This window comes from Loxodonta africana, chromosome 23 (genome assembly GCF_030014295.1).
Source record: "Loxodonta africana isolate mLoxAfr1 chromosome 23, mLoxAfr1.hap2, whole genome shotgun sequence".
Lineage (NCBI taxonomy): Eukaryota > Metazoa > Chordata > Mammalia > Proboscidea > Elephantidae > Loxodonta > Loxodonta africana.
Genome location: NC_087364.1, coordinates 44,104,387 through 44,124,576, shown reverse-complemented (window position 1 = coordinate 44,124,576; position 20,190 = coordinate 44,104,387). Strand labels below are relative to the sequence as shown.

Below are 20,190 nucleotides of genomic sequence, written 5' to 3'. Positions count from 1 at the left end.
AAATAGAGAAATGAATAAAACTTGTCTTTAGGGAGTTGGCAGTTCAGTGGATAGAACAGGAAGGTGTCTTAGTCACCTAGTTCTGCCATGACAAAATATGCCACAAGTGGATGGCTTTAAAGAACAGGACTTTATTAAGGTTTTGGAGGCTAGAAATCCAAATCAGGGCGTCTTTTTCAGTAGCCAAGGAGTTCCTTGGCGTTCCTTGGAATCAGTCTTCCTTACTTGTGTATCTCTCTATTCTGTTCTTTTTATAACTCAGGAGTGATTAGGTTTAGGACCCACCCTACTCTGGCATGACCTCGTTAAAATAACAACAGAAAACCCCAATTTCCAAACAGATTCACTTCTGCAGGTACAGGGGCCAAGAGTTCAATATATATTTTGCAGGAATACATAATTCAATCCGTGACAGAAGGGGATGGAAAGACCATTATATTCTAAAGGTGTTTAGCCTTTATAATATATTAAGTACTTTCACATGCATTATTTCATTTGATAATTTTGGGTCAGAGCTGATTTTCATGTTGCTGTTGAGTCGATTCCAATTTATGGTGGCTCTGGGTGTGTTACAGAGTAGAATTGCTGCTCTACATGGTTGTCTTGGCTGGGATTTTTATGGAAGCAGATCTTCAGGCCTTTGTTTCGCAGTGCCACTCGATGGATTTGAACTGCCAACCTTTAGGTTAGTAGTTGAGTGCAAACCGTTTGTGCCACCAAGGGACCTTGGGAGGGAAAAATTATCGTTTTTGTAACTATCTGGTCCCTGGTGCTGAAATATGCCTTCTTAACTTACTCAGTCATCGTAGCTTACCTCAGATTGAAGTAGAACTCCAACTGAGGTTGAAATTAAGAACTAACAGAACCTTAAGGTGTTACACCTCTGTTGTTTCTCAGACTCACATAAGGTTGCTGCAACAGCTGCCAGTTGGTAACATTAAACAAGTTGGTCCTGTCCTCTAGGCTGAAAAGCTCCTTACACAGTCCAGATTGTTAAAAGGGCTTCCAAAAGATTTTGACTAATGCTGTAGTCTTTTACTCAAAAATAACACATACGTGGATGCCTTCATTCATATTAAAATTGGTATGTTGTCAGTATTGTCAAAATTTTAGTGATTTCTGAGGTTCTTTGGGTAACCCAATTTTGGTGGGCTTCCTAGAAATGAGTTACATTCTTGTATGAAATGTTACAGGAAGAACTTTTGATAATATAAGCAGATACCATTCTAACCCCTCATTTCTTCTTGTGACTAATAGTCTTTTATTTGAGATCATTTGGGAGCTAAAGGTAAAGTGAAATGATATCAAGCTAGAACCTTGGTCTCATTAACACCTAGTGTTAAATGAGCCAGAGAGTCAATTTGTTATCTGGGATAATAATTTTGTCAACACTTGAGTGCTTTGTGGCAATGTTTTGGTGTTCAGAAATTTCATAAGGTAAAGAAAATATACATCACATATTGTAGAGGCCCTTAGCCAGGTTAGGGATCATTAGGTTAAATAGAAGGAGTGCTGGTGGTGCAGTGGTTAAGTGTTTGGCTGGTAACCAAAAGATCTGTGGTTCAAACCCAGTAGCTCCTCTGTGGGACAAAGATTTGGCAGCCTGGTTCTGTTAAGGTTACAGCCTTGGAAACCCTATGGGGCAGTTTTTCCCTGTCCTGTAGGGTTGCTGTGAGTAGGAATCTACTCAACAGCACACAATAACAACAGATTAAATAGTAGGTATCTAATGTAAGTGATTTTTTTTTTTAATGTAAGTGATGCAGAACAAGTAGACAAGATCCATGTGGTACAGCCGGCTTTAATTGTACTTTGAAGCATGGCAAACCTAGGTAAAATATGCAGGCTTAGCTTAGTGGGAGCTTTAAGGGATTTTAAAAGAAAGCTTTAAAATTATATGGGAGAAATTAAAACAGGAAATCACAAATATTTATAAAAAGGAAATAAAAAGACATGTACCTCCTTTTAACACTAACCAACTGCTCAGTCATTATTTAATTTATGAGCTACTAGATTGTGAACTTTTTGGGTAAATGATAATGTTGTCAAAGGAACAGATTTATTTCCTGCTTTCGAACAAATGTTTTTGTTTAATTTTTGTTCAGACCAGGGTTTAAAAAACCTTAGACACTGGAATAGGAAGAAAAATTGAGATCATCACACCTAAAGAAATGTGTATTTTTTCCCCCTTAACCAGTTGTTGAGAAATATCTTAGAAGGTAGCTGCTGCTAGTTTGTTGTTGTTCCCATTTCCCATCAACTAATTCAAAGATAATAAGCTCTTCAATTCTCTTGTCAACTTTTGATTATCTTACATAGATTATTGCCTTTTATGAACTATCCAGAGGTCTTTGATCATATCTTGATTGTTTTCTGCCTTCTTCTGGACCATAGCTTCCTTTATTAAGTTGATCTATATACACTAAGAGAATAAAATATAATTTTAATATAGACTAGGGAAATAGTTTTAGAATGCATCTGATGACCAGATTCTTTTATGCGTTCCAAAACTAAGTGATTTGTTTCAGATGACCTATGTAACTTTCTTTTGGTGGCCCATGGGATTTGTTTATACTTCACGTTTGTCAAATGGGGGAGAAAGGGTGAATCTGATGCTATGTAAGTGACCTTTAAAGTCCCTGGTGGCGCAGGTGGTTTACAATTAGTTGCCACCCTAGAAGTTGGCAGTTTGAACCACCCAGGCTCCACAGGAGAAAGACCAGGTGATCTGCTTGCATAAGGATTCCAGCCAAGAAAAGTCGATGGAGCAGTTCTGCAGTGTAACATGTGGGGTTGCTGTAAGTTGGAACGGACTTGAGAGCAGTGGGTTTGTTTTGGTTTTTTTGAAGTAGCTGTCAGTGGCAGCTTCTGAGTTGCTATGATGCTGAACAAGTTTCTTCGCAGCTTCTAGATTAAGATGGATTACTTCCGAAAATCAGCCAATGAAAACCTTACGGATCACAGTGGTCTAATCCTCAACTGATCATGGGAATGGCATAGAACCAGGTGGTGTTTCCTAGCTTTGTGCACGGAGTTACCATGAGTCCGGGGCCTGTTCGAGGGCAGCTAACAACAACAGCATCTGTGATAGGCATGCTGGAATTAACAATAAATGATAAAGTGAATGGAACTAAAAGCACTTTTGTTGTTGTTGTTAGGTGCCATTGAGTCGATTCCGACTCGTAGCGACCCTGTGTTCTGCAGAAAGAAACACTGCCTGGTCCTGCGCCATCCTCACAATCATTGTTATGCTTGAGCCCACTGTTGCAGCTACTGTGTCAGTCCATCTCATTGAGGATCTTCCTCTTTTTCACTGACCCTCTACTTTACCAAGTTTGACGTCCTTCTCCAGGGACTGGTCCCTCCTGATAACATGTCCAGAGTATGTGAGACATAGTCTCTCCAGCCTCGCTTCTAAGGATCATTCTCTCTGTATTTCTTCCAAGACAGATTTGTTTGTTCTTCTGGCAGTTCATGTTTAGTATTCTTCACCAACATCATAATTCAAAGGCATCAGTTCTTCTGGGGTTGTCTTATTCATTGTCCAGCTTTCACATGCATATAAGGCGGATGAAGCACCATGGCTTCGGTCAGGCACACCTTAGTCCTTGAAGTGACATCTTTGCTTTTTAACACGCTAAAGAGGTCTTTTGCAGCAGATTTGCCCAATGCAATGTGTTATTTGATTTCTTGACTGCTGTTTCCATGGGTGTTGATTGTAGAGTCAAGTAAAATGAAATCCTTGACAACTTCAGTCTTTTCTCCATTTGTCATGATGTCACTTATTGGTTCAGTTGTGAGGATTTTTGTTTTCTTTATGTTGAGGTGTAACCTGTTCTGAAGGCTGTGGTATTTGATATTCATCAGTAATTGCATCAAGTCGTCGTCACTTTCAGCAAGCAGAGTTGTGTCATCTGCTTATCACAGGCTATTAATGAGTCTTCCTCCAATCCTGATGCTACTTTCTTCATATGTTCCATTTTCTCAGATTATTTGCTTAGCATACAGATTGAATAAATTTGGTGAAAGGATGCAACCCTGACATACACCCTTCCTGACTTTAAACCACTCAGTATCTCCTTGTTCTGTTTGACCAACTGCCTCTTGGTCTTAAGTACAGGTTCCTCATGAGTACAATTAAGTATTCTGGAATTCCCATTCTTCACAATGTTATCCATAATTTGTTATGATCCACACGGTGGAATGCCTTTGCATAGTCAATAAAACACAGGTAAACATCTTTCTGGTATTCTCTGCTTTCAGCCATGATCCATCTGACATCAACAGTGATATCCCTTGTTGCACGTCCTCTTCTGAATCCACCTTGAATTTCTGGCAGTTCCCTGTCAATGTACTGTTGCAACCATTTTTGAATGATCTTCAGCAAAATTTTACTTGTGTTTGATATTAATGATATTGTTCGATAATTTCTGCATTCTTTTGGATCACCTTTCTTTGGAATGGGTACAAATATGGATCTCTTCCAGTCGGTTGGCCAGGTAACTATCTTCCAAAGCATTTTTACTTTTAGGCATTTTTTTCATCGTGGGTTATTGTGTTCTAGTTTGACAGTGTTATTTGTTCTCAAAAAGATTTTAACCAAACTTGCAGATACTTTCATTACACCCTCTCTTCTAATAAGTTCAGCAGATGCTAGTTTGGTCAGTCAAATTTACATACATATTGAAGGTCATATCACTTTGGGCTTGTTTTGGGGGAAAAGAATAGCTGGAGTCTGTGAACCAGTTAGTGGTAACAACTGGATACCAGAGAAAATGGTATCCATTTATCCGGAAATGGCTGGATACCAGAGTGGCTGCCTTTCCACACTTGAAAGGTTAGACCTTCCAATGAAGTGAGAATTTGTTGTGGAATGTGTATTTTCTTTGGGTTGTTATTTAAGGGTGAATATATATATGTGTGTGTTATGTGTGTATGTATATATATAAAGTTCTTAAACACTGTGCCAACAGGGCTACATTATAATGCTTAGTAGCTTTCATTTAATATGGAGGTGTTATGATTTAGAAATTATCTCATCTTTTATTATAACTTCATCTCTATGCAGTATATAGCTCAGTTATTGCCAGTTTTAAAGATGAAGAAACTAAAGCATAGGGAGGGAAAGTTATTTCCTCTGAGTTAAGGTGGTTTATAAATGACAGGATAGAATTTGAACCCATGTTTCCTCCCTATCTCTCGATAAGTATTGCCCATTTGGTATTTTGAAAAAGCCTGGAAAAAATATTTAATAAATGTAGATTATCCTTTAAAGTACATCTGTTACCCTTCTTGTTAACAAGAGATTAATTCTGGATGTCCCTAAACACAAAATATTATAAATACTAAACTGACAGCAGTGCAAGTTTAGGGAGGTTGAGTTTCACATAACCTTATTAAGATAGAAAAATGCAGAATATGAAACCTTGAATTGTAGAAAATATAATTTTCAAGGGAAGAAGAGAGATGTAGATGTAAGTGTATCTGAAGGCTTCTAGGTTCATTTTGGTCTAAATAGGATTTCCTACTTAACCTATTCCTTAATTTTACATTTTCTTGGTGTCCTCCTCAAAATCTTTTGTCTCCTGTTTGGAAATGGCTGCAGCATTTTGACATGAGAAGGCACTAAGAGGTATGTAGGTTATGAGATCAAATGCCAGCCTTTCCGGGTATGTGAAATGGCCTTGGAATAAGTCCAGTTTCTCCAGGAGCCTGATGGTTATGATTTGTGATGCTAGATTGTTGAGAGAAAGCGAGGGGTTGTCAGTTATTTGAAACCCTGAGTCAGTCAACTCTAGGACGTGATTTCCTTACTAGAATTCATTAATGATTTTTATTATCTGATGAGATGTTTTTATTTCCCATGAGATTATTTTTGAAGCTATAGTAGATGTCAATGATAAAATTTTATTATTACTGAATTTTAGTGTAGTAAGGCCTTTAAGAGGAGCCCTGATGGCGCGGTGGTTAAGCGTTTGGCTACTAACTGAAAGGTCAGTGGTTTGAATTCACCGGCCACCCCATGGGAAAAAGATCTGGCAGCCTGCTTCTGTAAAGACTTATAGCCTTGGAAACCTTATGGGGCAGTTCTACCCTGTCGTATGTGGTCACCGTGTCTTGAAATCAGTTCAGTGGCAATTGGTTAAGGCCTTTAAGAAGAAGCACTCAATGATTAAGAGCTCGGCTGCCAACTAAAAGGTCAACCGTTGAAGCCCAGCAGAGGCTGTGTGTGATAAAAGACCTGACAATCTGCTCCCGTAAAGATTACAGGCTAAGAAACCCTATGGGGCAGTTCTACTCTGTCATATAGGGTTGCTATGAGTCAGAATCGACTCAACCGCACATCACAACAAGAAGAAGAAGGCCTTTAAGGAGCCCTGGTTAAGTGCTTTGCTGCTAACTGAAAGGTTGGCAGTTCATACCCATCTAGTGGTTCCACAGGAGAAAGACTCAGCAGTCTTCTTCGATAAAGATTACGGCCTAGAAAACTCCACAGCGATTCTGCTCTGTCACATGTGGTTTTTGTGAGTTGAAAGTCAACTTGAGGTCACCTGACAACAACAAGGCCTTAAGATGATACAATTTTATCCCCTTTTTGTTTCTGATATAGAAACTGACACTTTCAAAGTCAGGGCTATAAACTCATGTCTCGGGTGCTTAGTTAAATAATTTTCCTGTATCACCAAGACTGGCTTTAACAGCTAGTTTTTCTGACTCTTCCAGCCACTGTTCTTTCCGTACCAGTAGTTCCCAGACTGTCCTGTTTATAAGAATCATGTGGGTTGTCTTCTAAAAATAAAACCAGAACCCTGGACCCCTCCCTGGAAATTTCGATTAAGTAGCGTGGGATTATGTATTTTTAATAGACAACAAAGTAAATGTGATGGATTAGGTCTTCCAACACGTGGGAACTGTAGCACTCTTCTACACTGTCTCATAGAGAAAGTATTCTACAAGTTATTCTCATAGAATATACTTTTGTATCCAACTTTTGGGATTTTTGCTTATGTATAAAGTAAGATTAATTTATGTTGGAAATTCTTATACTTTGAGAATCTTAACTCCTGAATTGCACTTCAGTTTGTATCCTATGACCTAAAGTCATCCTTGCAGTCCTAATAAAAAAGGAGGTATTAGAATTTACAGTATCTGACTTTTATTGTTATTTATTTTTATTTGTTTTTCATATAAACTTCTGTTGGGAGTTCTGATTTCATTTGCAGTCATCTGGTGGTTATGTTCTCTTAGCTTACTGCAGTAAGAGGAGCTTGGGATAGTTAAAAAAGAAAGTAAAAAACTGGTAAATATGACTGATTCCAGACTTTGCTAATAGAAATAATTAGGTTTCTGCGTTTGTTTTTGTTTTGCCAGGCTAGATTTTTGAAAAGATTACTGAGACTGATTCAACTTATACATTGTTACCACCTTAATTTGTTCTTTAAACAAGAGTCCAGTGTGCCTGCTATGAAGACTAATGTCTATTGGGAAAAAGAAATGCACTCATAAGTGGGGACATCAATACATGGAGTCTCCTCACTGCTAGAATGAATAAACTTCTTTTAGCTAAGTGTTCATAGACAGGTTGAAGATGCAACAAAAATAAAATGTCCCCTTTCTAGAGAGAGATAAAAGGAATTATAAAGATTAAGGACCAAGTGAAAGGGCTAAGTACTGAATTTTGACTATAGAGAAAAATGAGACAAATATACCTGTTGAGAAACATTTTAAATGTAGAATTTAAAATGTAGCTTCTTTTGCTACCAAAGAACTGCATATCAGTGCCAGGGGCTTTCATATGCCCCCTGCTTTTATTTGGGAATAAATAGAGCTTTGGCCTTAGAGTTATCTTAGGCCCCAGATGGAGTAAAGTGAAGCTATTTCAGGAAATTCTGACTCTGTGCCTTGAGATAATACCCTAGTGTAGCTCTTAAAATGAGCAGACCCAGGTTGGTTAGGTAGGGCAGAAACTCCTAACAGTTTGGTGTGGAATGGCCAAAAGCCTATTTTTGTTGCCTCCTCACTCTTTTTTGGTTCCTCACTCTAAACGATTGTTGTCTTCAGCCCAGGAAAATATTTAAAGCTGATTCATCTTGTGTTAGAAATTACTGTTGTTGTTAGTTGTGGTGGAGGTGGTTCTGGCTCATGGTGACCGCATGTGTGCAGAGCGGAACTGCTACATAGGGTTTTCAACACTGTGACCTTTTGGAAGCAGATTGCCAGGCCTGTCTTCCAAGGTACCTCTGGTGGGTTCAAACTGCCAACTTTTCAGAATAGTTGGACACTTAACTGCGCTATCCAGTGACTCCTGTGTTAGAAATTAGGGGTGCTATTTTAAATATTCAAGGAAATAAGTATATATGTTCATACTGAATTTGTATTACTATCCTCACATCACAAAGGGTGTTTTTGAAGAAAAATTTAAGCGTATACCTTTTGTCTTAAGTTTTTACAGCTGAAGTTTTTTTTTTTTTTTTTAATTCTACAGGTGCTGACAGCTCAGATGGAAAGCTTACTTTGTATTGAAAAATTTTCCCCCAAAGCAACACATTTGAAATGGGAGACATAAAATAGGTCTTGCTACGTTGCTACCACTGAATTTTCATTTTTTTATTATTAATTTTATGTATTGTTAGAGAAATTGTGACCATTGGCAAGTCACTACACCATTTTGGACTTTGCTTTCTTTTGCAGGGTGACTTTTTAAGACCTTTCCGAATTTGAGATTTTGAGCCAGTGATCAATCTTCAGTTGGTCATACGTGCTTGATCAGCAGTCGCCCCAGAAACCAGTACCCATTCGAGGGCTGAAAGTTTGTTAGTGTGTTGCCCAGCTGGCCGGGACCAGGCCACATCCAAACTGGAAGGAAGGAACCTTGCCAAAGGGCCAGGCCTCCACCCTCAATAGCTGGCCCTTGCAGTTTTCCATATCAGGCTCTTTGTTGCCTGGAGTGATTGCAGGTTGTCCGTTGGACAATTTAAAATGGCGAAGCATGTGGAACAAATGGTGAAAGAGTGTTTTAACTTGAAATTGAACTAAAACAATGATTTAATATTCAAAAATCCCTATTGTGATTGTCGGATTGTCGATTTTCACTCTCACGTAAACTCTAATGAAACTCTGAGGGATCCCAGTTTCTCAATGTGAGTTTCCAAAAAGTTCAATTTTAAATTGATTCTTTGGAGCATTTTCCCATAGGAACACTATTAGAGAGTGGTTGTGTGTAGGGTTGCTATGAGGTGGAATTGACTCAACAGTAGTGGGTTTGGTTTTTTGGTTTTGGTGTGGTGTCAGTCAATACTGTTTTTGTGGCGGGCTTTAATACTGTTCCTATATTTAGCCCATAATGTTGCTAAAGTACTGTTCTTTCTGATGAAAAATAATAGCTGACAGTACTGTAAAGTTAGTTTTCAAGGAGATAAATGTGTATTTTCAAGGAGATAAATGTGTATTTCTCTGTTAATTTGAATCCTAAATGACTAAGTGAAAATTTTCTGACATGGTACAGTACTGGAGCTACAGCTGCTAACCAAAAGGTCAACAGTTCAAATCCACCCACTACCTGCTCCTAGGAAACACTATAGGGCAGTTCTGCACTGTCTTATAGGGTCACTGAGTTGGTATTGACTCGATGGCAACAGGCTGGTACAATACTGCGTATTGAATGCAGTTTTAAAAAAATCAATGCCAGTATTTACAAAAATTAAGAATTTGAGCAGGTTTATTGGGGGAGATAGGTGGAGAAGTCAGCTGAAATTCTTAAAGTTACTAGCCCCCTCCCAACCTCTTCACCTCTGTCTGCTTTTATAGATGCACATGTGTTCAAAAGAACAAAACACAAAAAGCATTCCATTGACCCTACTTTTCCCCTAGAGTATTTTACTTTCTTTTTACTGAGATTCTTGAAAATTTCGATACATCTCACACCCCTTTACTCAGCTCCTACAGGGACTTACCACCTGTGATACACAAGTGACACTGCTCTTTGAGGGATACTCTTAACCTCATCAAGAGTTCATAGAAGGTTTTTATCTTCCCTGCTTGGTGGCATATACAACTTTGGACCACCTTTTCTTTGAAACCCTTCATTTTTGTGATGCTGCATTGTTCTGATTTTTCATCCAACCCTCCCACCTAACTTCTCCCTGTATAATACAGTTGTTCATTTTGTCTTTCTTTCCATACTGTAAGCTCTATGAGGTCAGAGACTGTCTTGTACTGCCATGTACCCTGTATTTAATACCATGTCTGATATTGTATCAGTATTAACAGAGTATTTATTAAATAAATGCGATTGTTTTTTCTTTCTATCACCAAATGAGACAGCTCTCTTGAGTTCTGTTGGCTCTGTTCTACTATTTCTTGTTTGCATTTTTCATTGATATCCATGCCTTCTGCTATTATCTGTACAATGCATCCATTCCATCCTTTCTATTTTGACTAGGATCACTGCATTTCAGCCCCTTTTGTGTGCCAAGTTTATTATGAAAAAGTAGTCACAATTTATTTCTAAATAGAAAAACAGGTTAGCAATGGCAGAGTTAAATAGGAACAGCAGGGTTACAGTTGAGTCAGAATCGACTCCACAGCAACAGGTTTGGTTTTTTTTGTTCTTATTATGTATTGAGATCCTGTTTCTAGCTTAGACATACCAGGTCTCTTAAGTTCTCCCTTCCTTCAGGTTATATTTTATCCTTCATTCTGACCAGAGCAATCTACCTAAATCAATGGTTTGATCAAATAATGATTTTCTCTTGCCCTGTAGAATAAAATTTGGGAATTACTCATTTTTATCTTTTTTTTTTTTTTGGCTCTGTGATGTCAAAAAGGAGATGTCAGCTCAGAAACAGGAAAAACTTTCTGTATTTAGAGCTGTCAGAAGCTGTTTCAGTGTGTGTTGAGTTCCCCTTCACTGGTAGGGGTGATAGGGTAGGATAGTAAGTAGTTTTCAAACCGGACAGGATATTGGAGCCTTTTGAAACTACAAGCGCTGCCAGCCTACGTCTCCTCCAGGCCTTTGGTTTTATCTTTCAGACTGCTCAGGTCAACATTCAGGACTTCTATAATCTGGCCTAAAGAATTTTTTATTTACTAGGACCAAGTCTTATTCATCCCCACTGTATCTTGCAGGTTGTTGGTGCAAAACATTTATCTGTTAAGTAAATAAATAACTTCCGGTCACTTTCTTGGGTAGATGGAATGAGGTACTTTGTTGCCACTTTATGTTTGGTTTTGTGATACATGTCAGATCTTGATTCAGAGTGCCCAGGATCAAGTCTTGCACCCCAGGTGAGTGATCTGGGGCAAGTTATTTACCATCTCTTAGCCTGCTTTTTCATCTATAAAATAGGAATGACACGTATTATAATTATTGTAAAGTAAGTCATTGTGAGGAGTAAATGCATGTGAAAAACATTTTAAAATCTGAAAATACTTTAAAATGGAGGAAGTTATTCAAAGGTGATAGCTTTTGTTAAATATAATAACGTGTATCACTACTATTACTCTTGCACTTACTGATTATAGGGTCAGTGTTTAGCTTAGCAAAGGAAACAGGTGTAGTTGCTTTCTCTTTAAAAGCAGCTTATTTCCTTAACCCCTCGAGGCCAGATTTCTCTCTTATATTGTTTAATTCTTGATATTTTAATCCCAGACGACCAGTATCTCTGGGTTTCTCCATTTTTTCAGTTCTTCTGAATACCACAAAGTACCACTGGTAAAATTAAACAGATGCATTTTCTCAATTAGATGCATTTGGTAGAATTTTCCCAATTTTAAGTCCACCCCCCAACCGATTTTTCTTAAATCTTTGGCGCTTTCTATGTTCTGTTGTTATTTTTAAGTGGCAAAATCAGTGAACAAGCAGCAAAAAGATTTTAATGAAAATCTTAAACACTTTAATTCTTTATTTTTTCCTTATTCTTAATTCTGTAACTTGGATCTTTATACATGCTTACACAATTGTACGTTTCATGGTTATAATTTTATATTGCACATAAATGTTATAATTAAACATCTTATTGATACTTTTTCCTGGATTGTTTATGATAGAATTAGATACATTATTCCATGGTGTTTTGTAGAGAGTCTCTGGGATTTCAAAGTGAGTGAGTTTGTCAGTCACTGCTTTGTGGAATACTACTTGATGAAGGAGATTAGCTATAGGAGAGGGCAGTCCTTAGGTCTGTGGATTAAAAGAGAGAAGCCTCACTGGCCAGGGTTGCTGTCAGAAGAAACTATATTAATTAACTTTTTATAAGTTAGGGACTCCTATAATTTGGAAAGGAAAATTCCACTTAATATAGTAAATATGTATTCCTTCTTCCTTTTTCACCAGGTCAGTATATGTTCTGTGCCCTATTCTTTTATCACAAAAAAGGGAGGAAATACTGCAGTGAATGAAGATTCCTCTGCATTTTAGCACTGCTTTTTCTCCTGTAGTTGGCTTTTGAATGAGGATGACAATGGAAGAGATGAAGAATGAAGCTGAGACCACTTCCATGGTTTCTATGCCTCTCTATGCAGTCATGTATCCTGTGTTTAATGAGGTAAGTGGGTAAACATTTCCTCATATATTCTCTGCAATTCCTTAGTGGCTGTTTACTCATTCATGTAACAAATATGCATATAAATGAACTTATACCAATATGCTAGGCTCTGTGCCAGGACTGAGCATAAAATACTGAAAGAACGAGATCTATTGCTCCCCTTTGAGGTTACACTGTAGTGATAAAGATGTTGACCGAAAGCACACAAGAACACAAGTAATTATTTAAATGACAATCTGTGAGAAGTGCTGTGGAGTAAAATAAAAAAGTAGGTGTTAAAGAAAATAGCAGATGGGAGCTATTTTAGGGCCCAGGACTGACCTTACTGAACAAGAAACATACATGCTAAGATCTGAAAGAGGTAAGCAAGAGTTAGATGAAGAGCTGAGGGATAAATGCATTCGGGTAGCCAGCACAGCAGGAACAAAGAGCCTAATAAATTACAGCCCATGGTGATAAAACTTTTTTTTTTTTTTTACCAGTATTTGGAAGAAATCATTGTTTCGTGTCTAGAGAAGACGTGGTTGCTTTTTTATTTAAGGACTTTTCTAGTACTTAATATCAGTACTTTTGGGGTCTTCTTGTAAATTAATATTATATGTTTGTCATGGATTGAATTATGTTCCCCCAAAAATATGTGTATCAACTTGGTTAGGCCATGATTCCCAGTATTCTGTGGTGGTCCTCCATTTTGTGTTGTAACTTTATGTTAAAAGGATTAGGGTGGGATTGTAACACCCTTACCAGGTCACATCCTGATCCAACGTAAAGGGAGTTTCCCTGGAGTGTGGCCTGCACCACCTTTTATCTCCTAAGAGATGAAAGGGAAGCTAGCAGATAGTTGGGACCTCACACCAAAGCAGCACCAAAAGCAGAGCACATCCTTTGGACCCTGGGTCGCTGCGCCTGAGAATCTCCTCGACCAAGGGAAGATTGAGAACAAGGACCTTCCTCCAGGGCCAACAGAGAAAGCCTTCCCCTGGAGCCAACGCCCTGAATTTGGACTTTCAGCCTACTGTACTCTGAGGGAATAAATTTCTCTTCCTTATAGCTATCCACTTGTGGTATTTCTGTTATAGCAGCACTAGATGACTAAGACAGTGTTGTATAAAGAACGCTAGCACCAGAAGTCCTTTAGAGATAATTTAATCAACCCCACCTTCCTTTTAATGGCAGACTGAGGCCATGGAATGTGAAATGATTTTCCTGAAATTACCTAGGACTAGAACCAAATCTAGGCCTCCTGACTTCAAACTCAGTGGCTTCAGGTTCTTTTCTCTGTAATTAATTACTTTTTTTCTGTCTTATTAGTCTAATTAATTAAAGCCATCAATACTGTTAACCTTATTGCTGTTACTGTAGCCTGTAAGAACTTAACCATTTCCAGTGAAAAAAGCTCTAACAATTTAAGTGATATTTTTCCTACACTTCAGAAGTGGATTATGTCTGAATCTTGACTTTGCAAAACAGTTACATTGGATGTGGTATTCTGGTAAAATAAATTGTTGGAATGAACACTGATACACCTTTTCTATTCATGTGTAAGGAAAATTAACTTGAAAGATAAAGAAGTGGCTATGAATGGACTAGTATTTTCCATGAATAAAGGCAGTGATTCTCTCCGGATGAGATCTGAAAACGTGGGTTAACAGGCCCAGAACTAGAACGCGTTGCCAAATAAATGATTCACAGTTGGTCCAAGAACTAATTGTTAGGAGTGAAGTTTGAACATGATGTGCCTGAACGTGGCCGACTGAGAGATGCTACAGCACATTGGCAGGTTCGGATTCTCAAATCGACTTTACTTACCTAACATCATAGTATCAAGCTGTCTTTTGAATTATTTCTGTAGTATATTTAAAAATGAGTATTCTGAAAGAAAGGCTTTTAGAAATAGTCATGGTAGTTAGGTTTCCTTTTTGATAGAGATGAAATCTAGGACTTGATTTAGGAACAGCAAAATTTTTGTTGTGCCTTCAGATGTAAAGTGTTTGGTTAAAGGAATAAAATACTAGCATTGTTCTCTGGCTTTCCAGTATAGTAATGTAACATTTCAAATAAGTTACCTAATCAATTAAACATTAATATTTAGCTGTAGTTCACACATGGATTTTTCTATAAATCTACTAATAGGGGAAATTAGAATATAGTTGGGCTCCGCTCTTCTATGCTGTGCAGACTTAAAGATAAAAATGGTTGTCAAATTGATCTAACAGAAAGTAGTACCATAGTAGTAGGGATGAACTTCTTACTCATCGAATCTTAATTATTCATCGAATCTCATTTACAATGTATTTTAAGAACTAAAAAGCTTACACAGCCTCACTTAAAAGTAGATCCATAATAGTAACAGTGGTAGTCTAGAAATCATATTTTAAACAGATTTTTAGCTAGCAGAACATTTCTGATACCTGGGGAGATTTTAGTACTGTTACTCAAGCTCACAAGGCAAAATTATTTATGGCGTTCAGGGAGCTTGATGCTTCCTCGATTTCATAAAGCATGGTCAGACAGCTGAGAAGGAATAGTCTTCTTATTTAATCAGCTGCTGCAGAGTTCAGAGTCCAAGTAGATTGCATGGGTTGTAAATGTCCTGTGAAATAGGTCTCCTGGTTGCATTATGGAATGTCGGGTTTATGGAAACCTCATGCCAAATCATAGGTCTGGTTTCCATGTAGCTATTATTTTGTACCAATTCTTTGTATATGGAGGAAGAGAGCTGTATGGTTGAGTTCTTCATTCCAGCAGAGGGGAAAAAAAAAACTGTCTTTTTTTTCCTGTGTCCTTTTAGAGGAAATATTTTAAGGTGAAATATAATTTTTAAAGAAATTATGTGTTCTGTTTTGAAACAGAAATGAAAAACAATTTTGCAACCAAAGATAAATTTTATATGCCCAAAGGTTTATGTATTTGTTAACAAATCACATAAAAGCATTTCATCTAAATCAATAATTAGTATCATTTCATTCAGAAGCATCCAAAGCAGCTATTTTTGCCAATTCTTGGTAGAATAGCCAACTTTTTAAAATCTTTCCTAATAAGCAGGTGAAACCTGGAAACACCCAACTTTATTTATCCCCTTCCTCATTTTTTTTTTTTTAATTTTTTTTGGTTGAAAAAAAAAAATATTTGAACTCCAAACTTTGAGCGTAGTAGATTTACTTTAACCCCATGAACGCATGGGTTTCACCTACAATCTCACCTTTCAGAAGTGATCGTAGTTAACGTTTTGGATTTGAATTCTGCTGTGCCACTTCCTCTGGAAACCCTGGTGGCATAGTGGCTAAGTGCTACAGCTGCTAACCAAGAGGTTGGCAGTTCAGATCCGCCAGGCGCTCTGTCGAAACTCTGTGGCGCAGTTCTACTCTGTCCTGTAGGGTCGCTATGAGTTGGAATCGACTTCACGGCATTGGGTTTGGTTTTTTGGTTTGGGTGCCACTTACTAAAAAGTTAGCAGTTCACATCTACCAACTGCTCCCTGGAAACCTTGTGGGGCAGTTCTGCTCAGTCCTATAGGGTCACTATGAGTCGAAATCAACTCGACGGCAATGGATTTTGTTTCGTTGTTTTTTGGTGCTGCTTAAACCAAACCAAACCAAACCAAACCCAGTGCTGTTGAGTCAATTCCAACTCAGAGCAACCCTATAGGACAGAGTAGAACTGCCCCACAGAGTTGCCAAGGTATGCGTGGCAGATTCGAACCGCCGACCCTTTGGTTAGCAGCCGTAGCACTTAACCACTATTGCCATCAGGGTTTCCAAAGCTCCAGAGGGGGGCTTAGTAGGATGTATAATCTTATTTCAGGTTTCCTATGTGTAAAATGGGTGTAAACAATAATATGATAGAATTAAAATCTTACAACAACTCTGTGAAATAAATGAGTTAATATATTTTAAAGTGCTTAGGCTGGTACCAAGCACGTAGTAAGTGCTATGTAAGTGTTAAAAACCCAGTGCCATCGAGTCGATTCCGACTCATAAGTATTAGGTATTATTATTACAATGAGACGTTGGTGATTCAGTACTTGAGTTCTCACCTTCCATGCAGGAGACCAAGGTTTGATTCCTGGCCAATGCACTTCAGGTACAGCCACCACCCATCTGTCACTGAAGGCTTGCGTGTTGCCGAACACGTGGAGCTTCCAGACTAAAAATAGTATGAAAGGCCTGGCAATTTGCTTCTGAAAATCAGCCAGTAAAAACCCCGTGAACCACAACAGTCCAGTCTATAGCCAATCATGGGGGATGGCACAGGATCAAGCAGCCTTTCATTCCTTTGTTAATGCGGTTGTCATGGTTTGGGAGCCAATCTGATGACAGCTAAAAAAAAAAAAAAACCTAAAAAATAATTATTACAGAACGTTCAAATACATTTTTTGACAAAATGCTGTCATACCCTGGAGTTTTATATACTTGTAGGTAATGTTTTAATTGAATACTTCCATATTAATTAGGTAGCTCTGCTTACTTTTTTTTTTTCTTTGCCAGATAGCTTGGCAACCCCAGAAACTGATTCTTTTAGAAACATTTATTGAACTTAGTATCTGTAGCACACAACTGATGACTTTTGCTTTCTCTGTGACAGTGCAGAAGCTAATAGGTGGCCTCTGGATTCCATTTACTTCATTTTTTTTTCTGGCATTTTATTTTATTTGATGCATTATCATTGTCATTTGAATCGCAAGTAGTGTACCTGGAGTTCTCATTCATATGACTTGGCCCAGTTTAATTTCTTTTTAAAGAATAGGATTAGTAATTTTGTGGGAAAAGAGAGGGTGTCAACTTGGGAAAATCATGCCTGATTCTGAGGAATGAAGTAATTTGTAGACAGTTCAGAACTAGTTAACCTAATTATTTTGACCTTTATAAAATAAAAGAGGGAAAAAAAAAAAACAGATTTCATAAGATTTTATGCAAGACTCTTTAAAACTTGAGGACCCAAAGGGCTAAATGGGAAAATAAAATATAGCAATGAACTGAAACTTAACAACAGAATCAATATAATGAGTTCCCTATGAAATTATTATTATGTGTAAGCTTTTAAAATGTTTTTGTAAATGATCCAAAGTGTCTGAGTTTGGAGTTGATAGTTGTTGTTGGGTGATGTCGAGTCGGTTCCGACTCACAGTGACCCTATGTACAAGAGAATGAAACACTGCCTGGTCCTGCGCCATCCTCACAATCGTTATGTTTGAGCCCATTGTTGCAACCGCTGTGTCAGCCCATCTGGTTGAGGGTCTTCCTCTTTTTCACTGACCCTCTACTTTAACAAACATGGTATCCTTCTCCAGAGACTGATCCCTACTGAAGACATGCCCAAAGTATGTGAGATGAAGTCTTGCCATCCTTGCTAAGTTGATAGTGAAGAATAAGTGACAGGAGGAGTTCACCAAACTGAGAGTAAGCAGACTGTGGGGTGGGGGTGAGGCCTAATGCTAAGTTCTCGCAGTCCACGAGTTCTTCCCAATGTGCTTTAACAGGCACCTTTTCTTCTCTTTTAAGTAGATGAGATTTTATATACCCTTTTCTCTCACTCTGAATCCCTTTTTTTCCTCCTTACTCTTTTACTGGTAATATGGAAGTCCTATATATGGCTGAGGCCCTAAGAGTACTCTGCCCTGGCCCCCCAACCCCCCGTAATATCCATTGATGTAAGGTATAATCGATCATATGTTCCTTCCTTCTCAGTTGGACCCAAAATATGGTGCATGAGCTATCAGTTGCTGCTAATAGAATTATTGCACCAATTCTTTAAAGGTACCCTAACCAAAGATTGTTTTCCCAAAAGCTTGCTAAAGTGCTGGACGTCATTAGTAAAAGTATTTGAAACAAAATGAAAATCCTTTCCTGTTCTAAACTTAAGTAAAATCATTATTCACCCATGTGTTACCAATCCTCAAACTCTAAATGGGGGAGCTACAAAGGAAAATCATTTTGAGAGGCCATGCTCTTCAAGTTCAAATCCCATCTTTCTAAAGACTTTACTTCCTAATTCAGCTGGCAATGAAGCCACCAAATTGCTGCTTGCTTAGATTGAGCTTTTGGAGTCCTGGACCATAGGCTTTTTTTGTATCTCTCACATTGACTTCTTGCACATGATAGAAACTCAAGAATTTGTTGGTTTATTAAGTAGCTGAAGAGATTCAATGAGTAGGGTAAAGTCCAGTTGGGAAAGGGTGAGTACAGGGAGGCAGGGTAGCATTGTGCATTGGGGTCGGAGCCAGACAGACATGGTGTGAATCCTGGCTCTAGACTTAACTAGCTGTGTAGCATTGGGCAAGTTTTTGTAACTTGAGTTTCTTCCTCTGTAAAATGAACATGACGATAATTAGCTACTGATTTATTGTGAGGGCAAGAAATACTCTATATAGTGCCTGATCCATAATAGGTATTTAGTAAATACTCGACGAATCAAACCTGTTGCTGTCAAGTCAATTCCGACTCATAGTGACCCTGCAGGACAGAGTAGAACTGCCCCATAGCGTTTTCAGGGAGAGGCTGGTGGCTTTGAACTGCCAACCATTTGGTTAGCAGCTTAGTAAATAGTAGCTGATATTTGGATATTATGTCACAGACCAGAGACCTGAAAAAAAAGTACTTTTTAACATAAGAGAAAAAAACATATCTTGCTACGTAAGGAATACAGGCAAAAATTATAGATTCAAGAAGGATTTAGATAAATTTATTAATGAAAGATAAAGTTCAATTCAAAAAATATGTTTTTGCCTGTGCTCCTGACTTTGCCCTGGGCAGTGTTGATACCATAATGAATAAGAAAGCCTATAGGGTTTATTGCAAGGTATGTGTGTATATACATACATACATACATACATACATACATATATATATATAAATGAAATGCATCCCAAAATGACTCCCAACAGAGTTCTAGCGAGATGCTTCACAGCTCACAGATTTTAGTATGTTTTAACTTCTTTTCTAAGGTACACATACGTACACTTAATCTAGAGATGTTGATATCTGTCTTGGATAATTTTATTAGTTCTTCACTGACTTTTCTTAGCCTCTTTTACCTGCCTCACTCTTTCTTAAAACGTACCAAGCCAGGCGGTGGAGAATCAGTTAATAATATATCTGACTCAGACCTGTGACTTGCTGCAAGAGGTCAGAGTGCGGTGTAAACCCAAATAAGGAAATGAGCTCATATCAGGGTGGAAACAGTCATCCTGTCTGTCTGCCCCTGCCTCCTCTTGCACAACAAGAACTTGAGATCAGACCAGCTGCTAGAGTACCTTTTTTTTTTTTTTTTTGTAATACTCTTAAGTAGTATTCACTATAATTAAACAAATTAAGTGAAGACAGAAAATACTTTCATTTTTGGAAACATACCTGATTAATTTCATAACTCCTTACATTGTTCTTTGCTATATTTGCCTAGTGTCTTTCCTTTTACTTGCTAAGGCGCAATATTAGATTTTACACAAGATTTGTAAAAACCAAGTTAAATTGACTTGTTTTTTTGGAGTAAACTATTATCTTGGCAGATTTTGTTGCATTTACCTTATGTTTAAGTAACTCTTAAGGAAGTAAGATTCTTGGCAATTCTGACTGTCTTGTTTAGAAAATAAATTGATTTAAAGTGTTGGAGTTTTCCTAGATGTGTATATTTAGTGCCATTTATAAAG

At 37.9% G+C, this 20,190-nt stretch overlaps 1 protein-coding gene across 3 annotated transcripts in view; it reads left to right on the top strand.

Annotated features, from left to right (window-relative positions):
- Positions 1-20,190, top strand: part of PDCD10 (programmed cell death 10) — a 47,968-nt gene that overhangs the window by 8,975 nt on the left and 18,803 nt on the right. The window contains exons 1-2 of one of the 3 annotated variants that reach the window (XM_023555538.2): positions 8,511-9,140; positions 12,335-12,545. In XM_023555538.2, coding sequence (XP_023411306.1) covers positions 12,450-12,545 — 96 coding nt within the window. In that variant the 5' untranslated portion in view covers positions 8,511-9,140; positions 12,335-12,449. Of the gene's footprint in view, positions 1-8,510; positions 9,141-12,334; positions 12,546-20,190 lie in introns of those variants that run through there. The other 2 variants (XM_003416253.4, XM_010596051.3) reach the window with 2 other exon arrangements.